Below are 22064 nucleotides of genomic sequence, written 5' to 3' on the forward strand. Positions count from 1 at the left end.
AAGAAGAAGGGTGCCGCCCCACAAGGCATCGTGTGGCGCCATCCGGGAGGAGGGGTGGCCGCGGAAGCATGGCTGCCGAGAAGGGGAGACCCGAGGGCACTCTGCGCCCATGCTGAGCTCCCTTCAGGTGTGGCGGTGAGTCCGACCAGCCACCCTATTATGGGGGCAGCGGCTTGGCCTGCCGCGGCTGCTCCTCCGCCAGGCCAGCAAACCACACTTCAGCCCGAGGGGTGACCGCATTTCATTGCTTCCTCTCTCTCTGTCTGAATTTCATTCTGCTCATGAAAGACTCGAGTAATCCATATTTTTTTTTTGAACTTCCTCATTGCTTTTTATTTTTATTTATATATTTTTTTCAAATTCTACTCAATTTATTCATTTTTTAAAAAGATATTACATTAAAAAAATATGAGGTCCCCATTCACCCCCACCACCCCCACCCCACCACTCCCCCCCCAATAACACTCTCCCCCATCATCATGTCACATCCATTGCATCTGGTGAGTACATCTCTGGGCATCACTGCACCCCATGTCCCGTGTTCCACACCATAGCCCACACTTTCCCACGTTCCATCCAGTGGGCCATGGGAGGACATACAACATCCGGCAATTGTCCCTGGGGCACCACCCAGGACAACTCCAAGTCCCGAGAATGCCTCCACATCTCTTCTCTTCCTCCCCTTCTCTGCGCCCAATCCATATTAAAGTTCAACCTGATTCAGTTGGCCACACCTTAACAAAAAGCACATCTTCAAAAGGCCTATTTACAGTGGGTCCACACCCACCAGAATGCAAAGACCAAGAGCATGTCCAAACTGGGGCAGGCAATTCAATCTACCCCAGAGATTAAATAGGGGGAAACATGGCAAGATTGTGCAAATTCAAGCACTCAGCAAATGTTTGATGGAGGCTAGAATTTTTATTTCCCTAAAATACTAAACATTTCTACCAAGGAACTTGGACCCCAGTGCTATTAATACATGTACTTGAGATGATTATTCAATGAAAAGTGGGAGAGGAATGCTGTCCATAAAATTACCCAGATAGCAACTAATTTATTCTATCCTTACTGAGCATAGCTAGAACCTGCAGTTTAAAATTGATCCAGTAAAAGCAAGCAGGGGAAAGGCCACCAGACTGCCCCTAGTAGTCTGGGCCAACATCTGCTCTGAGTCTGCCCAGGCTGGGCCGGAGCTCTCTACTGATCTGCCTGACTTGTCCATGAGGCGGGGAGCTCCCTGGCGCAGGTGCAGCTATGCCTGCCTCTTCACCACTTGTAAGTCCAGTGCAAGGAGAACACCTTGTTCATCTCCAGACTCAGCACTGCACACAGGGAGGCATTCAGAATGATTGCTCAAGGAGAAACAATTACTAGAATAGTCTTGAATAAACTAAGCTGGACCTTGCCCTCTGTACCCTGAAACACTGGTCCTTGCTCTGCCAAGGTGACAGTTTCTTCCCACAGGACAGCTACTGACAATCATCTTTTCTCCAGGCTAAACACCTGGTTGGTGCAGCAGCTCCTCTGGGCTCCAGCTCCCCCTCAGTGTCCCATGAACAGACACTGGTCTGCATGCCCCCTTCTTGGGTAGGATCAGTAGGAGCCTCGATGCCCAGAGCTGCAGAGTGGGCTAACAAGGAGGCTGTGAAATGATGCAATAAAGAATTTTTAGCCATCAGAAATACTGATCAAGGACAAAAATTCCCAAAATAAAGAGGCTTTGCTTCCTGTTCCTCCAGGAGCAGCCCAGCTGACACTGGCTAACTGAGATTTTCATATCAAGGTGCCCATTAGCATTCACCAACCCGCTCTGCTTCCCTGCTATAGAGACATCCCAATATACAAGGAGCAAACACAGACAACACAATTACTTTCTTAAAGATAGAGAAGAATCACAAGGGGAAAGGTGCAGCCTCATGTTAAGCAGGGAGCCTGCTGTAAGCTGAATACACAACAGGTTCGTGAGGGGTGACTAATGGGAAATAAAAGCATTTCCTTTAACCTAATCACCAATAAATAGCAGTGAATGAAGCAAGGCAGACTGATATCTTGAAGCGTGTGGCGCATACATTACGGTATCTTCTCTCTAAAGGTTTGTAAAGGGAAAAAAGTCCTTGGTGCATATCAATCTTAGAAAACCTTCTTTTAAATGGTTAGCTTCTGTGCAGCCGTGAAGTGTGTCTGTTCAATACTTGAAGAGCACCTCTTCCATGCCGGGGCGCAGGTCCAAGGACAGGCAAGATGAGCTCCCTGGCTTAGAGCCCGCCCCTTCCAGAGCAAAGGTGGACATGAGAGGCTGTGCCCCAGCGCCCAGAGCTCCAGGCCAGCTGCCCGTGCTCAGCATCCCGGCCCCAGTCCAGGCTTCCAGCGCATGCGGCGCGGGCGCGGGGGGCACACTGGTCTCTGGACCTCTGTTTCCTGCTGTCAGGTGGGAAGGGCAGTGCTCAGGGCCAGGCTGGAGCACCCTGCCGCATTGCGCGGCTCTCCATTCGGTGCCTGCAGGAGCCTCAGGGCACACCTCAGTCCTTATTACACAACACCCGTGTGAGCAGGTCTGGGCACGTGTGTTCTAAACACCTTCTCAGCCTCAGTGTAATTTATAAAACGGGGATAAAGATGCCTGTTCATTAGAGTTGTTGAGAGGCTTACAAGAGCAAGCTCTTACAGCAGGTAGCACGGTGGCAGGCATGAGCGGGTCAGAATGTAAGAACCTTACCTTCTGACCCCCTCATCTCTGATTCTCATGGCAGTGTGAATGTAACAGGGACTTAAAAAACAGGGAGGAAAGAGCAAGTGTCTCATCGACACACTGAGTACACAAGTGCAGCAGCATGTGTGGCATGCCAGGATTTAAGCAGTTACATCTGTGGCTTTCACTATACCTGGCGTGCTATTTAGCACACAGCAGGCACTTAATTAATGCCTTCTGAATGAATAGGAGAAAGAACAAAAGAATGCAGTCAATTGCAAACTGGTATATACATGTAGGATGAGAAAGAAATCCACACATCCTTGAAAGAGGCATAAAATAAAATATGATGACATAAAGCTTTTGGAAACTTGATAGTTTTACTTGAAATGCAAAAGAGGTATGGTATTTTGTGTTATTATTTCAAGCACTCACTGTGTCTTCCTACAGATGACCCACCCTCGTCTCACTGAGTTCAGGCCTGGGCTGTGACTTGCTTTGTCACATAGAATGTTCAGGCAAGTGACATGTGCCATTCTAAGCAGAAAATTCAAGAGACCCCTGTGGCCCATCCCCTCCTCTTCTCCCTCTGCAAGAAAACCAGCATACCCCAGAGAGGGTGTGGGCTATCAAACCCAAGTGCATTAGAAGAGCGCTAAAACCAACCCCTGGTGGACAAGCAATGCACATGGAAACGATTCTCCTGTTCAAAGTTGCTAAGAGTCTGGGGCCATCTGTCCTGGCAGAATAACGTGGCCAAACCTAAGTGGCACAGGAGGTGTTTCAGTTCAGTCCCTTCTGTGCAGGACATTCAGCCGAGGACCTGCACAGAGAGATGCAGAAGGCACGAGCCCTGCTCAGGGGCGGCTCCCAGGATGAGCAGGTGTGGAAGGAGACAGCGCTGCTGCTGCCTGAGCTGCAAGTGTGCCTGGACGGAAGGCTCCAGGAGCCTCAGAGGATGAAGAGATGAGCAGGCAGGCTAGAGCGTGGGTAGGACTTCCAGAAGGAAGGTGCAGGATGAGGAGTTGTTCATAACCTCAAGCCCCAGCAATGCTTTAATTGTACTACTCTGGCACCTCTTCTTTCTTCGCTTTTCCTTCTGTTATGGAACAATAACTGGAAAAAGCATGCATTATATTTTTGGCTTTTAAGAAATGCACAATGGCGTGCAAGGGAGAAAGCTGCAGCCTTTGTTCTCTGCTCCACGGCCTTCCCTGCTCCCCCCTGCTCAGCTGCCTGCTTTCTGCTGTACCAGCTGTCCCCTGGTCTCTGACACGGTCTGGACACAGGCTCCCACTGTCCAGTCTTAAGATCTTCCCAGGATGGGGTGCCCAGTCTATCCCGTCTCCCCTGGATCTCGGGGCTCTCCAAGAGGAGAAGGCTTGGGGGTGGGTGAGGAGCCCCAGGACCCGGCCAGCCTTTAGGGCTGTCTCACTCTGGGATTGACGTGCTGATGCTGCACAGCAGCGAAGCCCCACGGTCCTTAGGGTGGAAGTTCCCTGCACCTTGCAGTCTTATCCTAAAGAACCTTTACTTTCTTTCTCTCCATAATGACATATTATTGATACAGACGCACGCTCGTTTGTCAAAGAAGAAAAGAGGAGAGGGCTGCCATGTATGGAGAAGTTACTAAACATGAGGCTGGCAGTGGCCTGGCACACAGAGCTGCTGTCTCAGCCCTCACACGGCCTAGCAAGGCAGGTTTCACCACCATCCCTGCCCTACAGACGTCCACACTGATGCTCAGAGAGGGAGTAACTCACCCTCGGTTATACAGCGTGCAAGGTGAGGGGGTGGGCTCTGACGGGTCTCTGTGGCCTGAAGCCCGTGGCCTTTCCACCATTTAAGTGGAGAGAGCAGCAGCAACCACTGCGCTTCGGAGAAACCCCACGAGCTATAGCAACAAGGTCCCAAAGGCAGTTTATCAGAAACTAAGTGTCCCTCTCTGCATTGCTGGCTTCCCGCCCAGCTCCTGGCTGAGGCTGCCCCACCGTCCACCCCGGTGGTCAGCACCAGAGCTCTGCAGCTCCTCCTCCTCAGACCGGCTCCCAAACGCCAGCCCTCTGGGAAGACAGCCATGTTTTCACTTCTGCCCCCGCCTCCCCACAAAGTGAGGCAAGAAGGAACCAGCTCCAGCCACTGGAAGGGTGGTAGGAAACAAAGAGCCACTACACTTCTCATGGTGACAAGGTTTTACAGTAATAATCTGCTTCAGATATCATCTACCTGGCTCGACAGGTGCCTATGAAGCACGTAGGTGTAGAGAGATGACTGCAATGCAGGTGAAGCCTCAGCAAGGCTTTGCCCAAGAGGGAAGTTAGGAGACGTGGAGCCTGAGGCACTGCAGCCAGAGCAGGCCATTCTTAGGCAGCGGGGCCCTGTCAACCTGGGGGGACAGGTGGCCCCCAATTCCAGGTCTCCCCAGACTGCCCAGGTCTCAGCCTGCTGTCCCTGCATAGTAACTGCTATTTGTATTGCTCCCCTTTCAGTCTCAGAAATATCCTGGACTATGTGAAAATTAGATGGCCAGTTTCCTCTCCAAAAGGGGTACAGGGGATGTTGCATTATCAAGTGACTGCACCTAGGTGGCAGGTGTCACAGGCATGAGGAGATCAAAGATAGTGATAAATACCTGAAAAAGTTAAAACGTAATCGGTGATAAGATAGTGATTATCAACATGAATACAATTAATCGAGAAAGCACAGTGAAATCAGAAAATGCTAAATGAAGCCCGGGGGCCCTGCCTTGGTGTAAGTGCCCTGGAAGGAGGCAGAAGCACTCCCTGGGGCCTCCCAAAAGTGAAGGAGGTGCCAAGGAGGCGCAGTGAGCACCGCCTGGGAGGCTGGCAGGAGAGGGGGGCGTGAGGGCCAGGCCCCGAACAGCCCAGAGCCTTCAGGACCCCGCCCTGTGGAAGACCACCAGCCCCTGCAGGGCACTGCCAGCGCCCTCCGGGCACCTGCTTCCCGGAAGGAGGGAATGATCCACCAGAGAGGTGCAGAGGGCTGGGCCCCGGGCCCCCCAGGAACTGTGTGCATCTTCCCATACTCAGGGGTGACGGCTGTGGAGGTTTGGGGGTGGTGGTGAAGCAGGGGGTTCAAGATCTGTCAGACTGCTGTTTCTCTTTTGAGCCTGCCATGGTTGACCAGTGGAACTTTAAGAAATAAGAGGTTCAGTTCACATCTCACCCCGTTATCTCAAGATACTTAAGAGAAAACCAGGTTATTTCAATGGGGACAAGTTAGAAGCAATACAAAATATGAGGTGATTTGTGTCTCAGCGTCTTAGAATCTCCAGGGCTTGGATATAGCTGCCCACAAAGGGCAGGGCCCCGAGATGGTGTGGCTGCCACACGACCACCCAGTGAGAGGAAATACAAAGTGGACCAGAGATTGAAATGTGAAGTCTACAACTATAAACCTTCTAGGAGGAGGTTTTGTTAATGGATGGTGGTGATGGGAGCATGACCTTGTGAATGCAGCTAATAGTGCTGAAATATATATCAGAATATGATTAAAAGGGGAAATGTTAGATTTAATTTAAAAACTTCTAGGAGAAATCATAGAAAATCTTTGTGACTATGAATTATGCAAAGATTTCTTAGACGTGGCACCAAAAGCACACTCTACAAAAGAAAAAAATTGACAAATTGGACTTCAACATTTAATGTTGAAGCAGTTAATGCTTCTCCTCACTGTTAAAAAAATCAAAATGACAGACTGAAAAAATACATTTCCAAACCATATATCTGGCAAAGGGCTTGTAACCACAAGATACGAAGAGTGCTTTCAACTCAGTAATAAGACTAACAACCCAGTCTGAAAATGCACAAAAGACTCAGGCACTTCACCAAAGATGGCAGATGAATGGCTCGTACGACTTGAAAATATGTCCATCCTGAGTGGTCAGGGAAAAGTAAATCAAAACCACAAGGGGGGGCGGCAGGAAGGAGTTGGAGACCCAACAAACACAGCAGTGGCTGCGGCAGCGACGAAGACAGTGGTAGGGGCGACGGCAGCAGCGTCCAACAAGGCAGTGGGGGGTACTCAGTGTGGCTGTCAGTGTGGCTGTGTGGCTTTTCAGTTTTAGTTGAAATTCCCTGTATGGCCTTTTGGAGTCTCATGGTGTGTCTCCAGAGTACATTTCAATTACTCTACATTTTATCAATGTTGGAGTGGCAAGAAAAAGGAAGAACTGATTTGGGTGAAAAGGCTAGCTTGTGTAACTCCTCTTTTGGCCTTCTTCCAGTATCGTTTTATTTATATTTTACTTTTATATTCTGTGTTCTGATTACTCAAAGCCTCAGAATGTCCCTTTTGCCTTCAAAGGGTTTGTTTTCGACTCTCCTGTAATTAGAGGCAATGAAGTTCTAATTCCTTTTGAAGGCCCATGTTACTCTGCCGCATACAAACCAAGCCTCATCTGTCAGTCTTTATTGATACATATTCTGTGGCAGAGTAAATCTATAGAAGTAAACACATCTATTGGCCTGCCTAGCCCCCAAATAAAGTTTTTTTGGTAAAAGTAAGTTAGCTGCTAAGTAGTCTTCATTATGGTAATAACCCTTTAAAACTTCTTGAAAACTGACAGGTGAATAAAACAATACTACCATTCCAAAAAAAAAAAAAAAAAACCCACAAGATACCACAACTTGCCTATAACATCAGCCAAAATCCAAAACTTACTACAAGTTCAGCCCAGCCTGCTGCTTTCCTTTGCCTTCCGGGGTAGCACCAGCTAGAAGTGATTCACACCTGGGCACCCAGAAGGAGAGGCTGTGCCCCATGCCTCTGTGCTTCTCCATGGAGGGTGCTAGGGGTGCAGCAGCGTCTGCAAGACCTGGGGTTCAAATCTGAGCTCTTCAGAACTCAACTAGCTGGGTGGCCCTGAGAGATTCCAGGGCCTCCCGAAACTTCAATGTGTGGTCCATGAGGTGGGGCAATAACACTTGCCCTAGAAAAAGCCAAAGAATTTCACAAACTTGAGTTATCACTAGAGGAAGCAGCATGGTGTCTGGCAAGCATGCACGGATGATGCTCAACTAAATTGTGTCGGGAAGCCCCAGTCATCCTAAGTTCGACTTGCCCGTATTTTCCCCTGGAAGAATCTTCCACCAGGGAGCTGAGGATGCTGGCCTTCCATAGCGGCCCAGCCTGGTGTGCCCTGATTAGCTCTGGGACCACGTCAGCCAGCAGTAGGGGCAAATCCTACCCAGCCTCTGGGAGCCCTAAGTGATGCCAGCATGAGCACCAGTTCTCACCCTGAACAGCTGTGGAGAGGATGAGCCTTAATTATCAGAGGAGGATGGTGATTTAGAGCAGAAATCATCCAGAAAATGACTTTGTTTCTTCAAGTGATCATTTTCCAAACCTCCAACAACAAAGTCCTTTTCCATTTTGTTTTGGGTTTATGAAGGAGAGGTGGTTTCTTGACGTTTGGTTAGCCACTGAGGAGGATGAGGTAAGCATTTGGTCTACTGATGCTACACGAGGCATGTGGGGCAGAGGGCCAGCTAAAGGGCAAAGATCAAATACCAGTGGCTCCATCACAACAAGGAAGATGAGCAGATACTGAGTGCCTCTGATGGGAACTCGTAACAGCATCTGTGAAATAATCCTACCAAAAAGTGCACTGGGTGTGACCAAGCCTCTAGAGCCTCCCCCCTAGACACTGGAAGCACAGAAGGGGTGCTGACAAGGAGAGTGACCCACCACCGCCCAGGTGCCTACACGGGCCAGCCATGGTCAGGGGCTCGGCGGGGACCACTCTGCCAGGAGCAACGTGGAGGCCCCGCATCATCGCCCGTGTTAAAGAGGAGCACTTTGGGAGAAGCTCAATGAGGTGGGGACTTGTCCAAGACACGCTAGCCACTGGGGGCAGGGCCAAGAACGGGAGCAGGCAGGTGCAGCCCGGGGAGCGGCCCGGGGAGTGGGCCCCCTCCCACGCAAAGGACAGACTCCAGACATGCTGTCCCAAGAGCAGAGACAAAACCCCCAAAGAAAAAACCCGAGTCCAAGATGCCTGAGAATGAAAGCTTCAGCGTGTGGAGACCCAATCGAGCCGTCCATTTTTCTTTTCATACCAAAAGAGCGATTTCTTCTGTCACGTTACCTGAGTCAGCAAATTGTGATACTCAAAGGACGGAATTTCATTAACCAAATGGCTCCTCTCGGCTGAACTTAACATTTCTTCTCTGGGCCTTTTAGCATTAGGGGTCCTGTTGGCTCCAGGGGTGTCTCGGGTTTCTGCTAGGAAAACACTGCCCACAGCGAACTGGCAGGGAGGTGTTCTCAGGTGGTCGAGACAGCTCTGGACAGGGAACCAGGAGGCCTGTCTTCCAGGAGTGCTCAGTGAACCAGAGCCGCAGCTTCCCCACCATCAGCTGAAGGGATAAGAACACAGCAAAATACACTCTTCTTGTTTTTAGAATCCAAGTTTCCAGTGGTCTTTCCCATTTTTCTTTCAAATAGATGGAAAGAAAGAAAAGGCAATAGAAAGAAAAGGCACACAGAAAATACAAAAAATCTCCTGTAACTCAGAAAGAATGGAGATGGGAAAACCAGGCTGAGGAAGTAAGTCTGGTGAATCGAGAGGGGCAAGACAAACTACCCAAGGATTGGGAAATGCCAAAAAAAAAATTTAATTCCGGCTTGCTGATGACTAGTAATAACACTGGGCTAAACACAATTATGATACATTCCTGTGATTCACAAAGCACTTGGGAGGGCTTAAAGGAACCAGATTAGGGGAAAAATAAACAACAGGTAGAGACTGTTGAGAAGTGGAGCCAGAGATTATCCGGGCTGCCTGGGCTTGGCTAAACGGGCCCTTACAACCCAGGAACAGAAGGCCCAGGGGCTGGGGAGCCTTCAAGAGCTGGCACTGCGCCAGACTGCGACTGTGTGTCCACGGCACAGTCAAGCGTCCAGAAGAGCTCAGCATCCCCTTCAGCGTCTTCCAGCACCCACAAAGTGCATGCACCCTGACCTCTTCAGATGCTTTCCCTGCTCCCCAAGCCGCCTCTGTGAGGAGTTATGTTAGGTCAAAAGCACTCCTGAAGGAAGGCAACTGGGCAGTCCCCAGCTCTTCACCTCCCTCAGCCTCTGTTTCTTATCAGGAAAAGGCTGATGATATCATTGTGCGAACGTCACAGCTGTTAGGAGAAGAAAAAGCAGCGCAAGCGTGAGCTGCTACACGGGATCAATTATGCGATGGAGCAGAGGCCAGAGCTGGGCCACAGATTACCAAAGAACCCTTAAAACAGCAGCAAGGAGAAGCAGCTGGGCCTCCCCACTTGGGTCCAAAGCTCCGCCCACAACCTCCCAGTGTCTGCTTCAGGACCTGAGCACAGCCAGGCCCTCCCCAGGGCCTCCCGTTCTCAGGGAGGTGCAGGTTGCTCATGGAACTCCACGCAGCTCTGTCGTCCATGCATGTGCACTGTCAAGACAGTTGACAGGAGGGGGTCTCCTCAGATCCTCCCGTCCATTAATCTCTGTGGTGAGGACAGTGTTTGGGAATTTTCAATGCCAGGGCAGCTCCGCAGAGAAGGGCAAAGGCCACGGCCTTGAGGTATGGATGGGACCAAGCCGGCATGGCTGTTTGCAGCTGTATGTACCTCAGAACCTTTAGCTGAGGCTACTTCAGTGAAGTGTGACCACCTCGCTGAGGTCTGGACCCTCTTACTGGAGGCCTTTATAAATGGAATGAATATGGGGGTGGGGAGGTGGGGAGCAAAGAAACCTGGAGGAAAAGGGAAAGACCAGGAGATGCCACCACATGTCCTGCCATGTGGCAGAGAAGCCAAAGGTTGCTGGCAGTCAGTCTTTGGGTAGAAAGCATTGCCTTGATGATGCCTTGATTTGATATTTCATGGCTTCAAAATAGTGAGCTAGTAAATTCCCATTGTTTACATTAGTAGCATAGGAAACTAAAACAGCCAGGTATCTTGAAGCATGAAATGACATAACATCTATTATCATAAATTATAAAGAGATTTATGCACAAATGAAGGCTGTCATGAAATTTAATTTTAATGGTTTTATAGTTATACAAAAAACACAACAAGTATCATATCTTAATTTTCCGGTCAATCAAAACCACTGTGGCTGATGGCTGCTTCCCTTGGTCATCTTTTGAAACCAGACAAGGAGGAATGCCTGACTCTGTGATCACGGCCTAAATAACGGGGGGAAGCTCTGGAGGAGGGGGGGTTGTGGGGTAAGGGGGCGGCCCCAGGCTCCAACTCCAACCAGCCGCAGGCCCGGGTGAGCCTCGCCCTCTCAGAGGAGCCTCTTTGCTCACGTGCAAAAGCAGACACAACGTCCACACCCTGACAGATGCTGCAAGGGTTCAAGGAGCAAGCACCTGTGAAATGGTGTCTGATGGCACAGGTGACCTCAGGTAAAATGATGATCCAGATTCACGAGGCGGCAACGGCGTCTTAAGGCCACAACTGACAGAGTGCGGTCCCAGAAAATGTAAGTACAGACCAAGCATCATAAATCACGTGTGGCCAAAGAAAAGTTAACTCAGGACCCTGAATTACAGAATTGACGCACCAACTATGCCTCAAAAACTCATGAGCTGGGAGATGAGTCACTAGTTTCCAAAGGACCTTGTAAAGGAGACTAAGAAAGGAGAAAGGTAATTTCTACCCCCATCTGTTTAAATGCTGATTTTTAATTACAAAATCAGAAAGATATTTCTAAGAAGTATGGTGGCAACAGTGAGATTTCTACTGTTTAAAATTTGCATATTCACAGTTTGTGAACAACTCTTCCGACCCCCCCCCACACACACACACACACCACGCACAGCCAAAGGGGTGCTGATGCAAAATACCAGAAATTAGTTGGTTTTCATAAAGCGTATTTATTTGGGGTAGGCGCTTACACATACCATAAAGCATAAGTTACTTCCCTCACCAATGTCTATTTCCATGTGTTGGAGCAAGATGGCTGCCGACAGCTGCAAGGGCTCAGGCTTCCTGGGTTCCTCCCTTCCAGGGTCTTGCTTCTCTCTGGGTTCAAGGTTCCTTTCTTCCCAGGGCTTGTGGCTTCCTGGGCTCAGGATTCCTCTCTTCCTGCAGTTGGCTTCTCTTTTCTCTGTGAGTTTACTTCCCAGGGCTCCAGCTTAAGGCTTCTGTATCAAACTCCAACATCAAAACTCCAACAACAAAAGCTCTCAACGCTGTCCTTTGCCATGCGTTTTATCTGTAAATCCCCACCCACCAAGGGACGGGGACTCAACACCTAATGACATGACCCAATCAAAGCCCTAATCATAACTTAACATACCAAGGTTCAGGCCAGATTACAAACATAATCCAATATCTATTTTTGGAATTCATAACCATATCGAACTGCTACAGACACCCTTTCCCACGTCCTGCTCTTCTGGCTGGACTAACCCCTAGGCATCTGTCGTGTCCTGCCTTCACGCGGTTCCCTCCCGAGTCCGGGTGGGGGCTTCCCAACAGGTTTCCACACTCCTCTTGCTGTGTGCCCACTGCCTATCTGCGAGCCTCTCTCCCACACCAGGGTGCAAGCATCATGAGGCACAGCGACTCCTCATCTGACCCCTGCAGCATCTGGCTCCTAGAGACACTCAGAAAATATTTGCTGAGTGAATGAATGATCACCTGTGAAAGCCAAAGGCCTGCTCTGTTCCTCACCTTTCCTTCTGCAAGTGAAAATCTGACTTTTCAAAGCTGACCACAAGCTCAGTAAAGGCTGGGCAGAGCAGAAAGAGAAGACTTACAGGGGCTTTGCTTCTACTTTCCCTTCTGCCTTGCAAACTCATACATCATTCTCCAAAGCTTTGCTCGAGCACCCTCTCCCCCCTAGCATGTGGGGCAGCAGGAACCCAGGCTTTGGCATCTAATAGTCACCACCTGACTCAGGTCAACTTAGATTGCTTATCTATAAAATGAGGACAAAATTAACCAGACGCAGATGCTGTAAGGACTGAGTGAGATTTCACACAGAAGGTCCCTAACTTCTCCGAAGCACACAGTTCTCAGTAAGCACGACCTCTATACTTCCTCTACTCAGCTAAAGCAGGCTGCTCCTGACCAGATATTTTATCAATAGTTCTTGTATTGGAAGAGTTAGGCACCAGAAGGAATCTAACTACAGTTGGTCTCACTCCTGGACTGATGGTCACCCTGGAAAAGAAGTCAAATGCTTCCTGACACAGCAGTGTCAAGGTTTTGCAAGAAGCACTGTCAGGCTTATCTCAGGAAACAGAAATGACAGGGAATATCTCTAATTATTATGAGATTTTTAAAAATTGACTCACATGATAAATTTTAGAGGAATTGAGGGGGGCCAGTCTGAATTCCATAGGACAGGCTTTAGGCTGGGAACTCCAGTGAGGTTTCTGATGAACTGCTCAGGAGAGGCTGGCTGGCTGAAGTGAGATAGAAATTCTCCCTTCTGACTGCTGAAATCATCACTTCTCCTTTTAAGGCCTTCAACTGATTGGATGAGATGTCTCTCATCACTGAAGGCAATTCCTTCAGTTGATTGTAGATGTAATCAGCCATAGATGCAATCAACTTGATCAAAGTCCATGAAATGTCCTCACAGTAACCATCAGGCCAGTGCTTACTTGACCAAACAACTGGACACCATCACCTGGCCAACTTGGCACATGAGCCTGACCCTCACAAACATCCAAGCCATGTTAATGACAGGAATATGGGTTTTCATTTAAGACTCCAGAAAACAAGAGTGGCCCTGCTTCCTGCAGCAGAAGAGTATGGCCTGCAGTCATGCTGAGGGAGACTCCACAGGAGGCTGGGGACCCCACCAGGCCTCGGCTACAGGCAGAACCCACCCATGCCAGAATGGTAAAGTCCAGGCAGCGGGAAGCCTCCTTTGCATTGAGCAGAAGCCTGAGAGGTTGTGGGACGGCTCCTCCAGTGGGGAAGGAGGAGCCTCTGTGGAGAGGGATCTTGCACGTAGGAAGAGAGCGGCCACAACCAGGTCAAGGCCCCAGCACCTCTGCATCCGCCACCTGAGCTGCTCTGAAAGAACCACCTGACCCTTCAACCAAAGAACTGGGAACCCCTCATGGTGGGAGAGCACGTACTGGGTCCAGGGAAGACTGCCAAGGCAAGAGATGCTTGGGAAAGGGAATGTAGGTGATTCCCTGTGTCTTGCAGGGGCTCCAGAAGAGATGCGAGCTGGAGGGGCTTCAGGGCTTTACTTTCCCAAACACGGGAATTCACAGTTGAGCCGCCCCTGGACTGCTGGGTATCCCCAGCAGTTGGGACGCTGGAAGCAGTGCCAAAGATGACCTCCTACAGAAATGTAGCTCCAGACTTCTGATTTACTCCACCCAAGACAGCAAGATGCCCTTGCCAGACAGAAAGGGCCATGCCCATGTGGGATACACACTTACCATGCTTGGCAGGCTAGACTCTGTCAGGGTCCTCGTTTCTCCATCTTAGCAAGCCTAACACAGGCCTAACCACACAGGAGGTTCTCAAAGTATCAATATTTATCAATGCATATTTTATGGATGAACAAACAAAAAGTGAGAGAGCATTAAGAATTGAGAATTAATAAAGACGAAGCCTGACATAAAAGACTAAAATGCAATTTTTCATGACTTCCATTACCAAGAATGATTGCAGCTTACTATACAGGACATGCTTAGAAATTTGTAAATTCGTAGAAACATGGTTTATACTGGTGTCCTGAGAAGACCACGTTTAAATTCTCTGGGATCTCAGGCCTCTAAACATCTAAACAAGAAGGAGAATACAGGAGACAGAGAGTTCCCTAATCAACTTTTTAAATAACAAGGGTTGTACTGCTGGACAAAGGATAAGTGTATTTAGTTTTATCAGCAACTGCCCGGCCTTTTCTAGAGTGGTTGTACTATTTTATACTCCTACCAGCAAGGTACAAGAATGCCAGGTGCTTCACATGCTCACCAACGTGTGCTGTTACCAGTCTTGTTCATTTCAGTCATTCCGATGAATGTGTAGTGGTTTATCACTGTGATCTGAAAGAGCATTTCCCTATTGACTAATGATATTAATGTCAGCTATTTTATTAAATATTTTATTTCCTCATATGACAGACAGAGAGGGGTGAGAGAGAGGGAGGGAAGGAGGGAGGGAGGGATCTGGAACAAATATAGTAAAGTGTTAAAATCTGGGATACGAGTATGCTATGTTCCTAAATTATTTTCTGTATGTTAGAAGTATTCTGCAATTACAAATTAAAACATCATTCCATCTCTATCTTATTCCATCTCTAATCCACTCATGAGAGCATGCCCCTAAAATCCAAGAGGTGAAGTGTGGACTCAGAGGCCCAGCTTAGCAGTCTGGGGAGGGCAAAGGCCCTTAGGAGGGACACTTACCGCTGGCACTCGCTGGCGTGCAGAATGAGTTCCTCGTTGCCCTGGGCACTGATGGTCAGTTCATGCTCTGTAGAGTTGAAGACATCCAGAAGCAGGTGACACTGTCGGGTGCTGTGTTGAAATGACAGAGAAAATTCAGAACCCTCTGATAGCCAAAGAGGAGCACAATTTTGCCTTCCCAACTCCATGGGGAGACTGCACCCCTTGAGGAGGTACAGAGCATGACCTGTGGAAATGCCAAAGGCCTGTGCATAGAGAGGACAATTGAGACGTATTCTGCAAAAGTGTGAGCTCTAAAAAGTGGAGTTGATGGCAGGTCCTCCTTAGTCCTGGGGTTGGCGGGACATGTGCTCATAGCCCAGCTCTGCCCTTTGCAAGCCACGTGACCTCTGGGAAGTAAGCCCAGGTCTCCCAGCCTCCAGACAGGGTGTGCATTGGAATGTCTGACGCGGTAAGCAAGCTTACCCGGATGGATGCGATTAGCAGATAGTGTCCATCAGTAAGTTCAACCTGGGGGAAAGGATCTCCTCAGTAAATATTGACTGATTTCCACCAGGTAGCAAGCAACGTGCTAGCAAAGGTACATAAAGAGTTGTATCATGACTGGACACGCACACGTCTGCTAAAGATTTCTTAAATCAGAGACTACAGCTTACTCATCACTACACATCCATGGCAGATAATACAGCTGTACTCACTCATCACCCATTAAAAACTCTGCTCCTTTGTGGGAAGTAAAAACTCAAATTCCCACCACCCCTTGCACCCTTTGCTCAGGGGTGGCCCATGTGATGGAGTTCTAGCCAACAAGAAGCAGGCATCTGGAGAACCCTCCCACTCCACATAAAGGACAATGTCTTGGAGAAGAAGGCCCTTCAGCTGCCCTACGAAGACCCTACAGTTGGATGCCCAGAAGTCCAGCAACCATTCTGAGGCAACGAGGACCAAGGCCACAAACCATGGATGGCAGAACTGGGAAGAGAGGAGCCCAGGAACTGACAGCCTCCCTGCGCAGTTGTCACAATGCCCCTGCCTCCCTCCCCCTAGACTGGCCAGCCCCAGGTCAAATGAAATCACTGCTGTGTCTGTATTGGTCACCATCTGCCAGGCCTCTATTTCAGCTGAATGCTTGCCCAAAACTAACACAGCATCCCAAATACCAAGTATCATAGCTGGCATGCAACAAGTGATCAATAACCGTTTGCTGATCTGAACTGACTGTTGAACTCATGACAGAAGTCAGCAGCAGAGGCAAGAGGGGGAGTCAGGGAAATCGTTTTCAACAGGGAAAACCTCTGTGCTCTGACTTGCTCTGACTTCTGTGTGACTTCAAGCCATGGCCCTGCAAAGGCACTTGCATGGTCAAATATATTCCTCAAAGAGTGGAAGCAAGGCTTTGCTGGTTAGAAAGTTAGTAGAGAGACACCTGCCATGTGCCAGGCTGCTGGGCAGGTGCTACTTCTGCCTAGAAGCTGGGCAGCCATCAATGCCTTCACTGAGGCATGGGAGTGGGGGGACCATAACTCCTCCAAGGGTACACACACGCATGTGCACAGCGACAATCTCCCAGGGGCTACATCTGTGAAACATCAGTGTTTCAAAATGCTCACATGTGACCTACTCAGCCAGGAAGGTACCGGCGCCACGTGACTGTTTTGGTCACACAGACAGTGTAGACATCATACAACACGGGTCCCTAGCCGACCGGCTTTGCACAGGCTGATTCTGGCCCTGTGTGGGCTGCCTTCCCAGAGATTCAGCACTTGGAAAATATCCATTACCTCCGACCACTGTCTACAAGAAGCCTCTGTGCTCAGTTCAAAGAAAAGTGCGCTTCCAAGAATGAAAATCTACCTATTCAGCCTTTGACAGAACGTTATGAAATCTTTAATCTTAGCAAAATCTCCCATCAGAAAAGGGAACTTGTAAAACATTTACGAGAGGAGGAAAACTGAAGTGATTTTAAAAGTAGGGAACAAAAGATTCAAATACATGCTCTTTTCACTCAGAGAATACAGTGCTTAAAAAAGTGCAAAGGAATGAGAAACTCAACACCAATACTTTGTCCTTTTTTTTGTTTGCTTTAATCTGATTCATTGAGTGTGCGGCATCTTGTACCAATGTTTCACTCTTTCTAATTGTTGACATAATGATATATTGGAGGATCTTTGCTTTTTATCTGCACTTCATAAATCAATTCCCTTTCCCAAACTGCAGGAGCATTTTGTGTCCTATGGAATGTCATCTACTGTGTGTATATTTCCATATTACTTTGGATGATTTTCTGAAGGCTCAAAAGCCTGTTTGAGCATATAGTTTATTTTTATTTCTGATTTCCTTATTTTTCTTTTTGTTGTTTCTGGATCCACCTTTCTCAAGAATGGGAAAGTTCCGGAAAGCTGCCCGGAAGAGCAGAGATCAGAACAGTGTTTGAGGGAAGAACACACATTTTGAGAACCTGTGCAGTCACACATGGAGAAAGTTGGGTGAGAGGGGCAAGGTGGCCCAGTGGAAAGGAGACACACATGCCAGGCAAAGAGAAGGACGAGGAGGAACCACCTAGAGCTAGGTAAAATATGCTATTTCTTCTGCCTAGAATTGGGAATTTCAGTAATTCATTCATTTAACAACTATCTACTGAGTACCTGCTCTCTATCCTCGGGATATGGAAATGAACAGGAAAGACAGGGTCTGTGATTCCAGTGCAGGGAGGGGATGGAAATGAAGAGATAGTTAAAATCTTAAAAATAAGTTTTATAGAGTCATATTTTATAAAATGAGGAAAATAAAACAGTTCAAAACAAGTTCAAAAAGGTTGCTGAATACAGGGTTAACACATACATATAATCCAACATTACTATACACTAGCTAAAATTACAATTAGAAAATACAATTTTTAGGAAAATATACTTACAGTAGCAATGCAATCCACAATGTACCTAGAAATAAATCTAACAAAATACGGCATAGGCAACACATTTATGGAGGAAATTTTAAAGCTTTATGGGAAGATATTAAAGAAGACAAATACAGGCAGAGAGCTTTTATGTATAATAATGGGAAGACAAAGTTTTAAAGTCATCTCTTTTCAAATCACATATAAATTCAATGCAATTCAATAAAAAAATTCTGTTATTTTTTAAATGAAACTTGACAAGCTATTTCTAAAATTTATATGTCAGAGCAAAGGGCCAAGACCATGCAAAACAATAATGTGGAAGATTTCTGGAAGGGATTTGACCTGTCAGCTATCGAGCTATTATAAAGCTAATAATAATGAAGACAGTGCTGAGGCAATGGTAAATAAATACCCATGAAAGAAAAGATGGCCCAGAAGTAGATCCACAATATGAGGCAGCTGGGTACATGGCTGAGGTGACATTTATGATGGATGAAAAGAGATCCAATAAATAGTGTTGAGACAGTTGGTTACATATACACACAGAAAATTACATCCCTACCTCACACCATGAGCAGATTTAAATTGCAAGTACAGACATACCCCATTTTATCATGCTTCACTTTATTGAGATTCACAGATATTGCATTTTTTGAAGGTCTGTGGCAACTCTGTGCTGAACAAGTCTACTGACACCATTTTTACAACAGCATACTTCCTATCTCTGTGTCACACTTTAAAGTATGCACATTGTTTTTCTAGACATAATGTCATTGCAAACTTAACAGACTATAGTATTGTGTAAACATAACTTTTATATGCATTGGGAAATTTAAAAATTCATGTGACTCGCTTTATTATGATGTTTGCTTTATTACTGTGGTCTGGAACTGAACATGTAGACTGAAGAAATCATTAAATATAAATAATAATATTACAAACATTTAGAAGAAAGGCTTATGACCTGGGAAGAGAGAAATACTTTTCAAATGAGTTATAAGATATACAAAATAAAAATGAAAAGAGTAAGACATCTGGCTGCATTCAAATTAATAACATTTGCATGATGAACAACACTGAAAACAAAAGCAGAGACAACTCACACTGTGAAAAGGTGTTTGTAACATATAAAACTGACAAAAGATTACAGATTTTATTTTTAAAACTCCTATAAATCAATATAAAAGATATGACCTAAAAGAAAGGACAAGAATGGGTAATTTAAAGTAGAAGAAACCCAAACGGCCAGTAACAGGAAGAGAAGCCCAACCCAACTAGTAGATTATATTATAAATATTTTTAAAGTCTTCTAGTCCCAAGTATTGGCCAAGGTGTTGATTAGCAAGAAATACAGGGATTCTTCACTGCTGGTAGTGGTATAAATAGGTAAAACTTGTTCAGAGAGAAACTGGGAATGCTTAGGCAAATTGTAGATGAATACCGTTTGACCTAATAATACAGCCTTGTCCTGTCCTGGATCAGCTCTCAGAGTTAGGCACAAGGACACACTAAAAAATGTTCACTACAGCATTGTTTATAAAAGCAAAAATGCTGAATTTAACTATATCAGCTAGAGAGCAAACAAATAAATTTGGTATAGACTTACAATGGAAACCCATATAAAAGTGAAAATTATTCAAAGAGAACTACATACCTTAACCTTACTCTACATAAATCTCAGATGATAAAGTTGGGTGAATAAAAAAACAAGTTGCAGAAGATACCATGCAGTACACATTTATATTACATTCTAAAATATTAAAAATACCCTATAGTCGTTATAAACAAAATAGTCATTCCTGGTGAGGGAGGAAGAGAAATATTGTTAGGGAGGAACAAATGAGCTTCAATAGCATCATTTTTATTTCTTTAAGCTAAAGAGGACCAAAGCAAAAATAACACACCAAAGGGTTAAAATTTGACATATGATCTTTCTTTTTATACTTCCTATACTTGAAATTTTAATAAAATGTGTTTTTACAAGTCACTTAGAATATTGTCTTATTCCTGGTTCCCCTCGGAAAGCAGAGCTTTCCATGAAAGGAGATCAACAGAGGTAGTTTATGGGGAGTTGATAACAAGAGGATTAAGAGTCTGAGAAAGGCAAGGTGAGAAAGCAACACCAGAGCACGCCATTGAGATGGTCACCTCTGTGGGCAACTGGGCTCAATCTCACAGAAATCCTCTGAAGTGGGGATTATTCTTCCACCAACTCCTCATTTATATGAAGATAAATCAATAAACATACCCAATGGAAAGAACAGAGAAAAAATATTGGGAAAAATAGGTGGGAAAATGAAAATGTTAAAAGCCAAGTCACAGGAATTTCAGAAAGAAAGAGGGGGGGGAAAGCATGGAGGTTTTGAAGAAATAATGGCTGAAAACTTAACAAATTTGGAAAAAGAAACAAACTAATTGTTGCAGGGCTTAGTAAATCCAAAGCAGTATAAATTAAAAGAAATCCAAGTCCAAGAACACCATAATTAATGCAGAAAGCTAAAGAAAGAAAAATCCCTGAAAGCAGTCAGAGCAAACAAAGCATATGACACAGGGAAAGGAATAAAACTCTGAAGATTTCTCATCAAAACCAATGGAGGGCAGAGGGAAGTAAAATACTTTTAAAGTGCTGAAATAAAAGAACTGTAAACTCAGAATTCTATATCCAGTAAAAATAACCTTCAGGAAGGAAAATGGAATAAAGACATTCTCAAAGGTAGGAAAATTAAGAAAATTAGTCACCAGTAGATCAGATGAAACTTCTTGAAATAAAAGGAAAATAATGCCACAAGGATATTGGAACATCATGAATAAAGAAAGGGCAATAAAAATGTTAAATATCTGGCTAAATATAATTTTTCTCTTAAGTTCTTTAAAAGGTATATGATGATTAAAAGCAAAAATTATACCACCACCTGATGGAGTTTTCAAAGTATGTAGGTATAATACACAATGAAACTGCAAATTAAAGATAGGAAGGAAGGACTTATACTGCTTTAAGTTTTTCACATTCCACTAGAAGTGATAAAATATTAAATCTAAATAGATTCTGAAAAGGTAAGTGTGTATATTGTAATCTCTAGAACAGCCACTAACAACTACACAAAGAGAGTTAAAAACCTCAAGATGTATATTAAAATGAAATCCTAAAGACATAATCAAATCATTTTAAAGAAGGCAGGAAGGAGAAATAGAGAGGGGGAAAAAAGAAAAAGAGGAAACAAACAAGGAAACAAAAAAGGAAGTATAGCTCTAAATCCTAAAAATTAAATGCAAATGGCCTAAACAATCCAATTAATAGAGTCAGATGGTCAAAATGGATGAAAACAAGCAAAGAAACAAAGCAAGACCCAATTATATGTTATCTACTAGAACATATTTTAAATATAATGGAGGAGATATGTAAAAAGTAAAGTAATAAAAAGGATGTACCATATACATAATAATCCAAAGAAATATGATTATTATATTAATTTCAGACATTTCACAATACACCTCAGAGCAAGGAAAATTCCCAGTGATCAAGAGGGACAATATATAATGACAACATCAATTCACCAAGAAGACATAATAATCCTAAATCTATATGCAACTAACTACATAGCTTCAAAATATATGAAAGAGATTCTGAGAAAACTAAAAGGAGAAATGAACAAAACCATAATTATAGTTGGAAACTTCAACACTTCTTTCTTGGCAATCAATAGAACATGAAGACAAAAAATCAGCAAGGATATAGAAGAAATAAGCATACTATTGATGACATACTGGCAGTCAATTTTACTGCATATCAGTTAAAAATTTAAGCCAATGCATTTATTTAAAACACAAACAATTTGAATGAACAAAATGAGGTATATACATACATGGACCATTATTCAGCTATAAAAAGCAATCAAGTTCTAAACCATGATTCAACATGGATGAACCCTGAAAATATTATAAGTGAGGGTCGATTTTGAAATCTCAATTTGATTCCACTGGTCGATATAAACCTTGCCTTGTGCCAGTACCATGCTGTTTAGATTGATGAATATTTACAAAAGTTTTAAGATTAGTAAGTATGAGTCCTCCAACTTCACTCTTTTGCAAGAAGGCTT

At 45.4% G+C, this 22064-nt stretch overlaps 1 protein-coding gene across 1 annotated transcript in view; it reads right to left on the reverse strand.

The window, feature by feature from the left end:
- Positions 1-22064, reverse strand: part of TRAPPC9 (trafficking protein particle complex subunit 9) — a 762741-nt gene that overhangs the window by 190730 nt on the left and 549947 nt on the right. The window contains exon 19 of the mRNA XM_071208051.1: positions 15069-15179. Coding sequence (XP_071064152.1) covers positions 15069-15179 — 111 coding nt within the window. The remainder of the gene's footprint in view (positions 1-15068; positions 15180-22064) is intronic.

The sequence above is a fragment of the Dasypus novemcinctus genome, chromosome 14, assembly GCF_030445035.2.
Source record: "Dasypus novemcinctus isolate mDasNov1 chromosome 14, mDasNov1.1.hap2, whole genome shotgun sequence".
In the NCBI taxonomy this organism is placed as follows: domain Eukaryota; kingdom Metazoa; phylum Chordata; class Mammalia; order Cingulata; family Dasypodidae; genus Dasypus; species Dasypus novemcinctus.